Raw genomic sequence first — 17,194 nt, forward strand, 5'->3', positions numbered from 1 at the left:
CACGACATACCAGTCGAAATGCTCGAACGAGTGATTGAAAATTGGACCTTCAGAATGGACCACCTTAAGCGTAGTTGCGGCCAACATTTGAATGAAGTCATATTCAAAAAGTAAATGTCAAAGAATGTCCTTTCAAATGATAAATAAAGGTTTTGAACATAATTTACATTTTTGTTTTTTTTTTTTAACTATTGAAAAAAGCACCTCATGATTGATCACCCGTTATTTGTGCTATGCGTCTTGATGTTGTTCCGCAAATGGAGGAACCTACAGTTTCAAGCCGACTCCGGACGGCAGATATTTTTATGAGGAGCTTTTTCATGGCTGAAATACACTCGGAGGTTTGCCATTGCCTGTCGAGGGGCGACCGCTATTAGAAAACTTGTTTTCAATAAAAGTTTGAGATGTCCTTTTGATTTGCAAAAAATTAAAAAAACAAAAAAGAATACACTTTTTGAAATATTGCATTTCGAAAAAATTTCAAATTTTTGTTTTTTTGCAAAATAAAAAATTTTCAACTACTTTCTTGCAATTGTTTCTACATGAAGTCACTCGTGCAAGTAATGACAATCATTTTGAACCCAGAATCATTAAAATCGGTTTATTTTTGACTAAGTCATGAGCATTTAAAAAAAAATTTCTTATATAATTAAAAAAAATCAATTTTGAGCCGAGAAACAAAATTGCCGATAAAGCTTGAAAAAACTTTTTTTCGAGTGAATAAAAAAATACGTGTCTCATTATTTTGACCAGAGAGCAACATACAGGGTGGGCCACATAGCGTTTGCTTTTTGAACCATCTATTTTTTTGAGAATGGTAACACAAATGACATGTCAAATGTGTTCATATTTTCCTTAAAGGTTTGACAGTTACGAAATGGGACGCTACACGCTTGAACAAAATTGGGAAATATTGAAAACCTATTTCCAAAGTGGTGAGTCTTCTTCTTCTTCCGCGGTTACAGTAAATGGCGAGCGTTACCGTGACATGCTCAACGAGTTTTTGTTTCCAAAAATTGAAGAGGATGACATGGACGACATTTGGTTTCAACAGGACGGTGCAACGTGTTACACTGCCAAAGTTATACTCGAACTTTTGGCTACCGTTTTTAAAAACCAAATAATCAGCCGAAATTCCGATATCAATTGGCCGCCTTATAGCTGTGATATTTAAGCCCGTTGGACTATTTTTTGTGGGGAGTCGTTAAGGATAAATGCTATGCGAACCATCCAGAGACGATTGATGCTTTAAAACACGAAATCGAAGTTGCCATTCATGAAATTGGAGCCCAAACAATCGAAAATGTGCTTAAAAATTGGGTTGATGGAATGGCTTACTGTAAAGCCAGTCGTGGCAGTCATTTGAACGATATTATTTTTCATTCATAAATGACAATGTTCAATCTTCAAAATAAAAAAAAAGTGTAAAAACATATTAATTAGTTTTTTTTTGTATAGCCGATTCAAAAAGCAAATTTTACATGACCCACCCTGTATTTGAGTTACATCGAAATCGAAGAACATGACCCGAATAGCCCGGTTGAATTGAAATGGAAAGCATCCATGAAATTATCTATCAGTTATGATACAAAAAATTATTGCAACAATATATACATATGTATGTACTATCAGTTTAAGTTCTTAACCACAAAAAATTTTAATTTTGTAATTGTTGGGGAACGCCACAGCTCTGTGGACAGTTAACCTTTGCACTATCTCTAAGAAATTGTTGCTGAGAACTTGAATATAAGTATTTATATTGTTGGTTTAATTTACTTTACCTCTTTTAACACATACTGTTAAAAAAATTGGAAGCATTACTTTCTGTTTATGTTTTAATAATTTCTGTTGTAAACTTTTATTTTTTAGTAAGAATTGTATAAACACACTGAATGAATATTATATTGGAATAATAATAAATAATAGAATATAGGCATTCTTTCCCAAAGTTGCTTAAAGGCGGTTAAATGTTTATATATATATATATAATTGGCACGTATACTTCCGTTAAGTGTTTGGCCGAGCTCCTCCTCCTATTTGTGGCGCGCGTCTTGATCTTGTTCCACAAATGGTGGGACCTACAATTTCAAGTCGACTCCGAACGGCAATATTTTTTATGAGAAGCTTTTTCATGGCAGAAATACACTCGGAGGTTTGCCTGCCGAGGGGCGACCGCTATCAGAAAAAGGTTTTTTTTTCTTAATTTTTGGTGTTTCAAGGAGACTCGAACCTACGTTCTCTCTGTGAATTCCGAATGGTACTCACGCACCAACCCATTCGACTATGGCGGCCGCCGAAGCCAAAATAATCGCTGAAAAAATAGCTCGCTCATTTTGAAGAAGACTGAAGAAAATGAAGGTGATTACAATGAAATTTATGATAAAATATGAAACGATATTTATTTATGGATTCGGTGGAAAGGTATGAGAATTTTTTGGGTGCTGTGAGTGTATCGCCCCGGTTGGTTGGCTGACTACAATATTCCCAGGGATAGTAATTGGTTTGTTGAAAAATTATTCAATAGCCAAACCAGTAGTGAATTTAGAAACAACGACTGAATTATTCATACCCTTTTCGATGCTTGCGAGGACCAATGTTTCACGGGGATTCGAACCTACCTTCACCGAATTCCGAATGGTAGTCACATACGAAGCCATTCGGGTACGGCGGCCGCCCATTTGTGAAACAAAATATAGACGCTCGCCACAAATAAGAGGAGGAGGTCAGCCTAACACTCAAAACGGGTGCCAATTATATGATATATACGATATATATGTTCTTTTTTTGCTACACAGCTGCTGATTGTAAGAAGGTTTTCATGGAAACCAAACAATGACGAAAGCACTGGGCGAGAATTGTTCTTTTTCATTTCTGGTGGAATATAGCGTTTGTTGGATCGTTCGGTGCCAATTAATGCAAGTCCTATAGCAGCGAGGCGCTTAACTCCATTCATTGTGACGAAAAAGTTATCGGCTAATATTGTATGGCCACTGAACGCATATTAGTTAAATAATTGTACTATCACATTTTCCCCTTGATCAAATTCACACTCTTCTCCACCTGACCGGCCACAATATACTTTTATTTGGAACGGACATGTTTGCGGGAGTCACATCCCCACCAGATTTGTATGCCGTATTTCGCCGGTTTTGATGGAATAAATTGTGCGAATTTTACATAGTTTGGCTTCCATATAGAAATACAATACAACACGTAATCCAAGATTCTTACGTAAAATTCTTCACGTTGTCGAAGGACAAAGACCATTAAGTTGAGAACGACGACGAATCGACATTTCGGCGCCTTCTTCAACACTTCGCTCTGTGAACTTCGCGAACATATTTATTTTATTTTTTCATAGTATGTTTCCACAATTTGGAAGCAATATTCTGGCGATAAACGATTCATTCAGCTGTCAAACCATAAGTATCGATATCGATAGTTCTCATGAAGCTAAGAAAACACCCGATATATACCATCCACTTTTTATTCAAATTTGCATAAAACTAAGTTTGGAAAACCGTATCCATACAAAAGCCGTATCATGCACAATGCAAACTTTGTCCTGCCATAAGTTCTGTTACAAATTTAATCCGCTATAAATATGGAATTTTAATAGTTTTTTTAATGAAATTAGTTTTATTTAATTATGTAAATATTAAACAAAAAAATTTCAATTTTCATTCGAAATGGTCACCATTTGCTTTTACATAAGCCTTCAAACGATGGGGCCATTCAGCTATTGCAGCACGCACTGTTTCCATGGACATTGACGCCGCTGCTCAAACCAAAGATTGCTTGAGTCTCTTCAAATTTCTGTGAGGTCTTCAACAAGCCATGTTCTCTAATTCGATCTTTTAGCCACTGGTGCGTGGGTTTTGTCTTATGGGTTGGAGCGGAATCTTGCTGGAAGATCCAACACTTTCCCTGAAGCGAGTATTACTCAACTGCTTCATCACGCCTTCTAAGACAGCCTCCTGATACACTTTTGTCCCGGTCTTAACCCCTTTTTAGCAGAAATGATGAGATGTAACACCTTTAGACGACACTTTCCACCAATCCATTACGGAGGCTGAACCCTTGGAACAACATTTTTTCGTATTTAAAAGTTTTAGCATAGATATTGATGTTTTACTTATTAAAAACTTATTCAACTGTGAACATTTTCTCATCTGTGACCGCGTGCTACCGAAGAAGCTGCTTGCATCTGTCGAGTTTAATTTTCTTCAAGCGCGCTGTCAAAAGATTACCAGTTGAGCGACAGAAGGATTTCATGGGGAGATCCTCTCATATTAGTTTTGGCATTGAATCTGGTCTATACATTTATTTCCCTGGACATGATTTTCTGCTTTCTAAGTGGATTCCTGCGAATTCTTTCTCGAACGGCTTTTTCGCTGCACTGGTTTGACTTACGCGAGCACGATCTTTTCTTTTTCTGTCTGTCACTTCAGACGCTTGGGAAAATCGATTGATCGTGCGGTAACCAAACATTCTCGAAATATTAAGTTTTTTCAGCAATTCTTAAACCTCACCTGCACTTTTACCACACTTATATAATGCAATCACTGCCATGCGATTTTTCTTACCTCCCCACTACATTGCTAACATGCGAAATTTGCTACGAAATTGAGTATAATTTATTAGTAGACAATGCATACGAACACAAGCAGAAATAACGTTTCTTTTTTCTGCGAAATAGTTCTCGCCGCATGGCAAGACTAAGTCTATTAAAACAAACCACAGTGTGCATTTGAAAATCAGAGTGTACGCATGAAAGTTGTTTATATGATATGTTTTGTAGTATTCAATAAATGACCGTCACGTAAATGGCCATTTTTTGAGACTTTTGATCACACCTTTGTTCAATGCTGACTCAATTACATCAATGCGTGTCACAGAAATTCCATATGTAGAAGTCCATGAGAGTGGGGAAAGTTGCTGATCGCAATTCACTTGGGAGTGCCAGGACGATTCTTCTGCATATGGTTCAAGCAGCTCACAACGTCCGGGATTAGCCCATGTATCCTCTGGGTAGCTTCCGAACACCCGTTCGGGAGCGAGCTAACGTGAGAAGGCGAAACATTCCAGGATAGTTGGTTGTGCGCTGGGTTTGAGACCCGCCACTTAAATTGTCACGCTGCCGCAGAAAGAAAGGATGCCGCCTATAGAGCCACGCTGTGATCGGGCGCAATGCGAGCCATGTGGGATCGCAACAGAGAGTTAAAAAAGGAATTGAGACGTATTATCCGAAAGAAGAAACGAAAGGCCGAAATACGTGAGTGCGAGTAGCTTGAGATGCTGACCCATAGGAACAACGCCCGAAAATTCTACCAGAAAGTGCGGCGGTTTACAGAAGGTTTTAAGACCGGGCCGTTTTCCTGAAAGAGCAAAGACGGTGATCTGATGACTGACGTACAGAGCATTCTTAAATTATGGAGCGTACACTTCTCGAACCTATTAAATAGTGACAGCTGCGCATGTCACTGAGAATTTGAAGATCCCGATACCCCAATCGTTGACGACGGAATTGTCGTTCCGCTACCCGACCATGACGAGGTGAGAATAGCGATAACGCGACTAAAGAACAACAAAGCCGCGGGCGTCGACGGACTACTGCCTGAGCTATTCAAACATGGCGGCGAGGAGCTGGTAAGGTGCATGCATCAGCTGCTATGCAAAATATGGTCGGATGAAAGCATGCCTGCCGATTAGAATTTAAGTGTGCTCTGCCCAATCCATAAGAAGGGCGATCCTGCAATTTGTGCCAATTATCGCGGGGTTAGTCTTCTAAATATCGCCTATAAGGTTCTAGCGAGCGTATTGTGTGAAAGGCTGAAGCCCACCGTCAACTAACTGAATGGACCTTATCAGTGTAGCTTTAGACCTGGAAAGAAAAGGAGAATCGACACACGTCATCTTTTCGTCGACTTCAAAGCTGCATTCGACAGTACCGAAAGGAGTTACTTGCATGCCGCGATGTCAGAATTTGGTATCCCCAGAAAACTAATACGGCTATGCAAGATGACGTTGCTCAACACCAGCAGCGCCATCAAAATTGGGAAGGACCTCTCCGAGCCTTCTTTAACCTGATGTTCGAGAACATCGTACGAGCCGCAGAACTTAATCGCTCAGGCACAATTTTTTATAAGAGCGTGCAATTGTTGGTGTATTCCGATGATATCGACATCATCGGCCTAAACAGCTGCGCTGTTAGTTCTGCCTTCTCCAAACTGGATAAAGAGGCAAAGCGAATGGATCTGGTGGTGAACGAGGACAAAACGAAGTACCTCCTGCCTTCAAACAAACAGTCGGCGCACTCGCGTATCGGCACCCTTGTCACCAGGCAGTTATAATTTCGAGGTTGTAAAAGGCTTCGTATACTTAGAAACCAGCATTCACATCTATAACAATGTCAACCTGGAAATCCAAGGTAAAATCTCTCTTGCCAACAAGTGCTACTTTGGACAAAGTAGGCAATTGAGTAGTAAAGTCCTCTCTCGACGAAAAGAAATAACACTCTTCAAGACTCTCATCATGTCCGTCCGAACGTATTGCGCAGAAGCGTGGACGATGACAATATCCGATGAAGCGACGCTTGGAGTGTTTGAAAGAAAGATTCTGCGTAAGATTTTTGGACCTTTGCAAATTGGCAGCGGCGAATATCGCAGGCGATGGAACGATGAGCTGTATGAGCTGTACGACGACATAGACATCCAGCGGCTGCGTTGGCTAGATCATGTTGTCCGAATGGACACAGACGCTCCTGCTCTGAAAGTATTCGATGCGCTACCAGCTGGTGGTAGTAGAGGAAGAGGAAGGCCTCCTCTGCGTTGGAATGAGCAGGTGGAGAAGGACTTGGATTCACTTGGGGCGTCCGGTTAGCACGAGAAAGAAACGACTGGCGCGCTTTGTTAAACTCGGCCAAAATCGCGTAAGCGGTTATCGCGCCAATTAAGAAGAAGAAGGTGTCACAAAAAATTACATAACCATCCCGCGTACCAGCGCCGGTCATCTTCCGGCTTGGATTTATCCCTACAACTAAATTTATGATTGAGATTGATAAATACTTAGATTCCAATTAATGCACCAAAATTCGGTATACCGATTTTTAATCTCTGTGCACTTGAAATTTGTAATAAATAATAAATGAAATCTCAATGGGTTCTTATTTAAATGGAAATTTATTTAATGTACTATAATGGAAAAAGTCGTTTGTTTCGTTCAATTAGGTGCATCGTAATGCTTATAACCGAGGATTTTAATGTAACATAACATATGCACAGTCAGTGCTTATAAGCGCGAAGTGCATATAAGAATCGAATCTCGTGCATTTTAGACGGTGCTTTTATCCGGTAAATACTGTACATAGAAAAATGCATGGACTCATGCTACACGCATAGTATTCTGAATTATTCACCCTTATTATTAAATAAAAACTACCATTCCGTTATGCTTTTCACATCGACAATTGGGTTTTAACACTCCTTAAACCATTGCTTCCCTCACTCCCGATTGGCTTAAATTCAGCCGAAGTCGCATTCATCCATTTGATTGCTTGAATAAGCATACAAGAAAAAAGTTGAGATAGCGAAAGAAGACAAAATAAGAAAAGCTAAATAAGTGTAAAAACGATTGTACAAGAAAGGGTGACTGGTGGTGTCAACAAATGGGTTGGGCAAATGAAACAAAAAAATAAAAAATTAAATAAAAGAAAAAGAAATATAATGCGAGGGATGAGAAAATCCGTATTCATCTCACCATTTTGTGCTTATGTAGATGCTTTGCGGTAATTTGCAAGTGTTTCAAATCACTTGAGTTGATTTTTGGCAAATTTGTGGTTAGGGAGAAAAGAGTGCTATGCAAATTGTTGGGCGAAAACCACAACAGCTTTTTCGACTCATTATTTCTATTTTTTTCTGATGGATAACTTACACTGGGTATGTTGTCGTTAGTACAGATTCCTTCCTGCAGCAATCGGTCGCGTATCTCCCACGCAAAAATGCTGGGACATTCACGTTTGTATAGTGAAATCTTACTTACAACCTCCGCAGTGGCAACGCGTGGCTTTGAGCCGCCAATGGCACGAGGTCGAATGCTACCAGTTTCGTAGTATCTAAAAACAATAAAGTAAATGTGAGAACTTGCATTAAATATGAAATATGTATTTTCTAGGTATTATAAGTACATTATGGTATCTCAAAACGAATCGAGGTCTCTTTTTAAATGCATTCCCTCTTAATTTTTGAATTTGATTTAAAAATAATTGTAAATGAACCGGTACTGACTTTTTACGTTATATGTTAGTACTTGTGGATGTAGTAAGCGAACTTAATAAGTCAGCATGCCTGCGGAATTACGAAGTCCTAAAAATGGAATAAATACATTTAAATTCGTATGTGCAAAATCGAATCGCGAGTTCCAAGCTTGCCTTTAATGGTTAAGTTTTAAATGTCACTATTAGATAATAAATTATCTTTTGGAGCAAACGCGGCAGAAGCTAGCAAGTAGTTTCCTTCGTGGTGGTTAACTTCGTCGAACTGCTAGTATTACCATGGCGATGAGCAATATCGATGAGGAACATCGCTGCCCTCTTAGCGAACTACAGTTCTCTTACAATGGCTGACTCCTAACGTTGTAACTGTTTTTCTAACTTGTACCCTTCTAACTACTGGGAACACAAATATAATGTGATCCACAGTCGTCCATTCCCTTGACCTTTAGTGCATTGATAAATCTATTTTAAAGCCCCGGGTTCCCAATTCAGAGCAATAATCCTCTTTTTTATTCATACGCATGCTTATATGTGCTCCTTGGCATCTTATGGCTGTGAAAAAATTCAATGTTTGATTGCCATGCATAAGGAGTTGTTTCTAGCTTTTTCCCCAATTCTTCTATATTAGGTCTCCATGCCAATGCAATACCTCCTTCTTTAATTATGTTGCAGCTTTTTTATCGAAGTATTCTTATAAATAGTATCATGATGACAAGGCTTACATTGGGTGCTAAAAAATCCGTTGCACTTACCCTTTTCAAGCCATTTAAAGAGCCATTACAAAAAGGAAGCAGACTTCTCTAGGCTCATTGTAAATTATCTACTTATGTATATGCAAAAAGTAATAATAGCATTCCGTCAGAACTCTCTGTTAAGTTTACTACACTTCTTGTATATTCTTACAACTATAAATTCAATTCTATGACAAAATACTGACGAATTTTCCAGCTTTAGCTTTATTCAACAGAACCACGAAAAATTGTACAATTGAGTGACGTCAGCACAAAAAGGTAAATAACCTTTGTTTACATGTGACTTGTTTGGGAATATTTAGTGATTGGTTTGGTCAATATTGTGATTATAGGATTTGTGATTTTTAAACTAAAAAAGTTATAAAAATGAAGTGCCACGCGTTAAATTGCGCAAGTACGGATAATATCATAACCTTCGAATGCATTTGTTTTGCTTTTCCTGCCGATTCCGTCGTGGCTGTTTAACTTACTTGTAGAACTTTACATACAACAATTAGCAACGAAACTTTTTAATCAGGTATATTCCTCCATATCGAAATGTTAGCATGGTTTTATGCCATTAAAGTCTACCTGCACCAATCTTACGTTAATTTCCAATAAAATTATCTATGCATTTGAGGATCAAGCCCAACTTGATGTTATTTATACACATTTTTTTAAACCCTTCGAAAATGTTGATGATATTAGTCTTACGAAATTTCTCTTCTCTCTGAAAGTCTCTGCCTTCGAAATTTTGATGCCATATGCTCCACAAGAAGTTAAAGGAAAACATATATATATTTCGGAATTAAAGGAACGCTTTCAAAATTTTTCAGTAGTTTTTTAACTGGGAGGAAGCTCTGGTATCGTCCCTAATAATAAACGCGTAGGTGGCTATAACATACATCAGGGGATACACTGCAGTCCACTATTCTTTCCCATTTTTATTATTAATTTATCAAATCATTTTCTTAAAGCAAAATGCTTAATTTTCGCTTATGATGTGAAGTTGTTTTTGAGAATCCGTAACGTGACTGACTGCAGTAATCTTCAAATTGACCTTGAAAGTTTTAATAAGTGGTGCACAGTGAATAATTTACATCCAAATGTTCAAAAATTTTGCATTGCGTCTTATTCTAGGAGGACTAGTCATTATACTTTGTGTTCTCGGTTTTAGCAGTATAGCACGTTCAGTTTGTGAGATGGGTCTCTCGGACTCTTCCAATGGGACGAGTGGGCTTTGGTTTCGATGTCATAACCTTATACTCATGATTCGTCACCAGTTATGACCCTTTTACGCAAATCTGAATCTTCGTTGACGTCATTCAACAATTCCTGAGCGTTGCTCATGCGACGTTGTTTTTGGTCAAAATTCAGCAATATCGAAACGAACTTCGCTACCACACGCTTCATGGTCAAAATTTCCTAAAAGATTGCATGGCATTAGCCAACCGATACGCCGGCATCCTCAGCAACTTCTCTACTTATGATTCGGTGATTTTCCATAACACTTCACTTTTCTTCACATTCTCAACATTTTTATCGGTGGTTGATGTGCTGGGCCGTCCAGAGCGAGTGTCGTCATTCACATCTTCTCGACCTTCTGTGAAAAGCTTGTATCACTTGTAAACATTTGTTTGACTCAGAGTACTCTCAGCTTATGCCACTGTCAACATTTCAAGTGTTTTGGAGCACTTAATTTCATTTTTTACACAAAATTTGATGCAACTTCTTTGATCCATTTTCTTCGATAGCAGAAAATCACCGGACACTCAAAACACTTATCTTATTTATGCCTCTCACAACCAAACTAACATGCTAGTGCTAAAACCGTGAACATAGGTATTTTCGAGACGAGTGTACCAACATAAAAAAAATCATCGAAAGTCGAATGTACGTAGCCCGCGAAATTTGAAAAATTTGCCTTATTTTTTGAACACACCTCGTGGAAACAATATTCTTAATGGCTTAGTCGACTGTAAAGAAATTTACGATTTGCTAAACATTCTTTACCACTACATAAATGTGACTTGGGACAGGCTACAATTTTTACTACAATCACTTAGACGCTCTTACGGAGCGTAGGATAGGTTTTATCCCACCACCGGATAGTTCCGTAAGAGAGTCAAAAGGGTATTTTCCTTACAACTTTGCTGCACTCCTAGCTGAGGCTGGAAAATCCAAGGGAAGTGTTCTACTGTTTCTTCCTCGTCTCTACAACTTCTGCAGCATTCATGAGAAAATACTCATAGCCTAGAAAAGTGCCTACCCAACAGCCAAAGACCGGTGACTCAAGCCGCGACCCTCGAGATGTTCTCTCTTGAGGGGTTGTGCAATTCTCCAGACCTTTTCTTACCTATTTATGACCAAATTAGCCTGGTTGTAGGACAAGTATTTCCTCCTCTAAATGGCCTCTTGAAGAATATTATTTTTCATCCTTAATTTGCAAGTTGGCATAGGGATTCCAATATTGACTCTGCTTTCAAGAAGTGGAAGATTATTATCCTTTCTGGCTAGCTCATCGGCCTTGCAATTTCCTTCAATATCTCTACGCTCCGGAACTCATATAAGACTGACCTTGAAGATAGTGTTGATACCATTTAGAGCTGCCAGGCACTCCTGAGCAACCTTTGATCTTAGTATAACTGTATACTTAGTACACTTTATTTTCTAGCATGGATTCATCCTCGTAAAAATGTATTTCCCCTCTTCTTCATGATCTTTGAGTTCACCACTCTCTTTTCGACGGGATGTTAGTCTTGAAGAGTATTAGTCTGCTTTGATGCACACCACAAATAGGAGGAGGAGCTCGGCTAAACACCCAAAAAGGGTGTACGCGCCAATTATATATAGGTACAAATGTATATAACGTTTTGGCATTAAAAACACAAAATAAAACAAAAATGTCTGAAACTTTAGCAAAGGAAATTGCACTATGACGAAGTAAATGTTTCATATCATGGTGGGAAGAGATTTGATAAGTAAATATATACGTTTTGCCTTATGTTTTATATTCGTGTCATAATTGTGTTAACCGTCTTTCTTTCCTTATTTCTAAGAAGAACATACGTGGTACTATGACTTCATTTCCATGCGAGTATGGCATTTTATGGTGAAGTAATGTTTCACTTTCAAGTACAAATATTTATGTTATGTAATTTGTCATCGAGCCGGTACGGGTAATGGCAATAATTTTTTTTATTATTTGGGTCTTCGAGGTCAAACGGAACAAAGAAAATATATTATATGTTTATCCGATTTCGCGAAATAACAATCCTACCTTAAGTCTTGAGGCACCCTAATGTATTATACATACACAGTCGGTTAATTTATTTGTATAGATAACACTTATTGCTAGTATTCACCTCCCCAAAATTTTGCTGACGCATCCGTTTGAAACTTGCAATATTCGTGATATGTCACATGGCCGAGCACCAGAATGAGCTAACTCCACGATTTTCTGACGTGTTGAATCGGGAAGCGGCCGTCCTCCCACGAATACACCACCTAACTGATTGACACCACTGTGACCTGTTTGGAGAAAAAACGACGAAACATTATCATATATCACACATGTTTGTGATTTATAAATTACACAGGCCTGCGAAATTTAACTTTTTTCAGTTTCTAGAATGGCTGTACTTGTTTCTTGTAGTTTTTTATGCGCTAAAAATCTGTGGTGCACCATTTTTTTTTTCAATTTTCGACGAAAAGGTCGCATAGTACAACTCTTTAGCTTTAAAACCCATTTTTTTTAAATTATTGTACGATTTTTTAAAAAAAAGTTATGACATTTTGAAATTAACAGTTTCAGTTACGTATACGTTGGGTATAATATGTCTATTGGCGTAACTGAAACTGTTAATTTCAAAATGTCATAACTTTTTTTTTAAAATCGTACAATAATTTTAAAAAATGGGTTTTAAAGCTAAAGAGTTGTACTATGCGACCTTTTCGTCGAAAATTGAAAAAAAAAATTTTCTATCCCAAAAAAAATTATCAAAAATGGCTAAAATGGCCATTTTTTGACCTTTTAGGCTTCATTTACCAAAAATCCTGACGTGATGGAGCATTTTGAAGGTCAGATTCGTTTTCAGCGCATAAAAAACTACAAGAAACAAGTACAGCCATTCTAGAAACTCACCCTCGCAGGACTGTGTTATTTGTGTAAGATTCCAAGATTACAAATTTCTAACAATTATATTCAAGATAATACTTTGATATAAGCATATGATACGCTTATAGCAAGATCGACCCTTAAAAGGCCATGCAATACGCAAATTTTCCTTCTCGTTTGGGTTCCGTTGAACTTCAAGGAAAAATTGTGAAAACTACTCAATTAGATACTTGGAATCAATAAAATATATTTAATATATGCAATTCACTTTTCTATAATTCATTTAAATAAAGGAAAACTTCTTTCGGTGGGTGAATCTCTCTGAGTTAACCCAAGAAGGCGTTCAAACGAATATTTTATTAAATATATGTTTATCATAAGGTCATAACCACCGTGAATTGCTAAGCCAACATATTCGTTATGAGATGAAATCCTTTCTTGAAAATAAACATTGATATAACTAATTGTAGTGCAGAAGTTGCACAAAAATAGCAAATATGTTTGAAATGCCTAGGCAATAACAGCAATAGTAATACAGGATGGCGCACGAATCGTGCTACAAAAACAAAACGTAATAACTTTTTTTCTGTGTGAGTAATCGGCTTTTTTTGTTTTTTTTTTTGCAGATTAGTATTTAGATTTACAAAAAATGGAGGCTTGGGATACCGAAAAGAGGATTTGGATAGTGCAGCGGTACCATGCTTTGCAGTCCATCATTTCCGTCCAAAGGGAATTTAGGCGGGAGTTTGGCGGCACTCCCCCGAGCAGATGGACCATTATGAACTGCGGCGAAGACGTATCCCTTTTAACAGCATTTGGTTCCAGCAAGATGGAGCAACTGCACATATAGCCAGACCGGTTATGGAGGAGCTCCAACGAAAATTTAGAAATAAATTGATATCCAGAAATTCCACTTTCCGCTGGCCCCCAAGGTCACCTGACCTCACTGCACCAGATTTTTTTTATGGGGTTATCTCAAACAAGAGGTGTATAAAACCAAGTAATTTGACTGAATTGAAGCAGTCCATCACAACAATAATTGAGGCGATCCCGACTTCAACCCTTCAGTGCGCAATGAACAATTTTCTCATCAGGTGTCGCATATGCGTGAATGAGCATGGAGGTCATTTACGTTCTATTATTTTCAAAACTAATTAGTTACATAAAATAAAATTGAATTATCTATACAATAAAAAAAAAAAAGTTAAATACATTGATTAGAAAAAAAGTTATTACGTTTTGTTTTTTGTAGCACGATTCGTGCGCCACCCTGTATCAACAAGAAATCCTCGATAGCAGCTACCAGTAGCAGTAGGGCTATATTTATTATTTATTTATTTATTTAAAATAAAATTAGGGGACAGAATCATTCTCACTCTTAACAAAGTAGTTGAGTTAACGGCATAAATACAACGATTTTGATGGTACAGGAAAGTGTATTTTATTAATCTGATAATAAAAAAGGATAATTAAAATAAAAAAATACAATAAAGGTAAATTTGTAAAGAAGTAATTTGGATATTAAATACAAATTGACGAATAATTTAAAATTTCGCTTATACGCATTGTTTGCAGTTGCAATTCGTATCGATGACTGGTATAATTACAATTTATCCATCAAAATTCCTCCACCTCACATTCATGTATCCCTGTACAAGCTGTACAATTGACATAGCTAAAACAACACATTTATGTTTCCCTGATGTTGGGAATCTGCATGCAACATGTGTCAAGCTGTACAGTTGAGATAGCTAAAACAAATTAGAGCACGAATAATTTTCCGTTGGAGCCCTATTTTTTCTAAAAATTGAGCAGCACTTCGGATAAATTTGGCCGCATTGTAGACTGTTTTGACAATTCACTCTAGATCCCTCCACTTGTGGAATAACATCAAGACGCACACACAAATAGGAGGAAGAGCTCGGCAAAACACCGAAATAAAATTATTGTAAAAATATATTAATTAGGGACGGTCCTGCCAGATTGAAATTGGTAAACTCAGCTTAAAAGCACATTAGTTCGTGCATATACACAGAGGAAGTAATCGCTGCTGCAGCATCAGCGAAGATTTCGCAGTCACACCGAAAGTAACATATTCCTACCAAAGCGTTTTTTCGTCAGTTGAAGTATTGAAGCATTTCAACTCAAATGTGGCGTGCATTCCTTTTTTGTAGGTACGAGATGTGCTCGTTTGAAATAGTTTTTGTTGCATTAAAGTACATTTTAGAATGCTTGGGGGCAAAGCGGTCAACGTAACTTTTGAGCCTGTGTGTATGTGCATGCAATATTTGAAATTGCAGACGATACACGACAAACGAGCACCGAAGCAAGAAAGGAGTGCTGTGCTCACGCATGTAGATATGTATGTGCGAGGACGTTTTAAGTCGACTCTGAATGGTAGATGGCTTTTTATAAGAAGCTTTTTCATAGCAGAAATACACCCCATTGCCTGCCGAGGGGCGATCGCTACATGAAAATGTTTCTATCATTTAGTGTTTCCTGCCCGGGTTCTCGAACCGATACACTTCCGAAAAGTAGTCACGCACCAAACCAATTATCTCCGCCGGCCGATTTCTTAAAACAAGTTAAATTATCACATGAAAATTGTTTATTATTATCCTTTCATATGTGTTATATTAGTTGTAATTGTACAACTTCTCAACAATGTCTAAGAAACGTTAATAAAAAAATGCCAATTTTTGACGATAAAATTGCTACCTTCAAAATATTGAATTGTCGCGAATTTGGTGTGGTCCGGTGCTTCTGTAAATACTTTTGCAGAAGAATTATATAGTTCCTACATATTTATATGCAGATTATAACTACATTTGTGCGTACATGCAAATGCATGCATGATTACAGTCTGTGTCAGAAGAAAAGAACCGGTTTTTTCTTGTAACTTCAAGATATATTTCGTTCTAACTCAGGTTAGTGTCGTTCGAAACTTTCCCGTAAACTCAACCAAACAAGAATGTGTGAGACGTACGCCACGTGTTTTGAGGCGGTATTTTTATGTACGCATTCGAAAGGACCGAAATTATCTTATGCCGCGGCTGCAAAAGTGATTAAAAAATTAAAAAAGTTTGTTGTGATGTGGAATCAGCGATATAAGGTGTACAAAAATGTTGATGACTTTTCCTAGCTTGAACGAGTAACGACAAAAAAAGCAGGAAAAAGTAAGCGTCCAACTTTTCTTTGTGACTACGCCAAGCACAATCAGTTCTTGCTAAAAAGGTAACAGATGTGAGTATCAAAACCATCGAACATCGACTGGAGGAGGCGAACATATCCTACCGTCCCACATCATCAAAACCACTGCTCTCAGAAAATCACATTGAGAAACAACAAAACAAGAAAATGGTGTCACAGTATGGGATTGGCCTTCCCAGTCCCCAGACGCCAACTCCATTGAAAATGTGTTGGGAATAATGACAACGCATCTTGCCAAAAGGCCAGTCCATGATATAAAGCAAGGACGAGTTCGCCGAAAAGCTGGTTCAAAGCGTGAAGAAGATGCCAGGTTGTTTTGTATATACTTTCATGTATAAAAAGTTTTAAATATATATTTTTTATACTTCATGAATAATCGCGGTTAACTTTTTCTGACACAGACTATATATAAACACACGGGCTAAAAAGTCCCTAACAAAGGAAGCAGGGTTTTTTGTTCAAAATTAGCTTTATTTATCAACGTAATTTCCATCAAGAACAACGCAACCATTCCAACGCCGCTCTAACACTTCAATATCATTTTTATCTTTTGCCTCAAAATAAACCTCACTTTCATTCGAGTAAAATTCCTTACCAAAGAGTATTTCTTTAGGTCTGCGAACAACCAGTGGTCGCTGGGAGCCAAATCTGGTGAATATGATGGATGTGGGAGTAATTCGAAGTTCATTTCATGTAGTTTTGCCATTGTTTTGATACACTTGTAACACGGTGCGTTGTCTTGATGACGCACATTTTTTTCTCTGCCTTATGCGGACGTTTCTTTGCAACTTCGGCCTTCAAACGCTCCAATAACACTATATAATATTCACTGTGGATGGTATTTTTCTTCTCAAGATAGTCGAC

The 17,194-nt window shown here is 37.8% G+C and overlaps 1 protein-coding gene across 1 annotated transcript in view; it reads right to left on the reverse strand.

Annotated features, from left to right (window-relative positions):
• LOC129250418 (paired box protein Pax-6-like) overlaps positions 1-17,194 on the reverse strand; it is a 98,190-nt gene that overhangs the window by 70,222 nt on the left and 10,774 nt on the right. Inside the window, exons 2-3 of the mRNA XM_054890037.1 lie at positions 12,369-12,534; positions 7,933-8,113 (exon numbers count right to left, since the gene is read on the reverse strand). Coding sequence (XP_054746012.1) covers positions 7,933-8,113; positions 12,369-12,534 — 347 coding nt within the window. The remainder of the gene's footprint in view (positions 1-7,932; positions 8,114-12,368; positions 12,535-17,194) is intronic.

Source organism: Anastrepha obliqua, chromosome 6 (assembly GCF_027943255.1).
Source record: "Anastrepha obliqua isolate idAnaObli1 chromosome 6, idAnaObli1_1.0, whole genome shotgun sequence".
NCBI classification, from domain to species: domain Eukaryota; kingdom Metazoa; phylum Arthropoda; class Insecta; order Diptera; family Tephritidae; genus Anastrepha; species Anastrepha obliqua.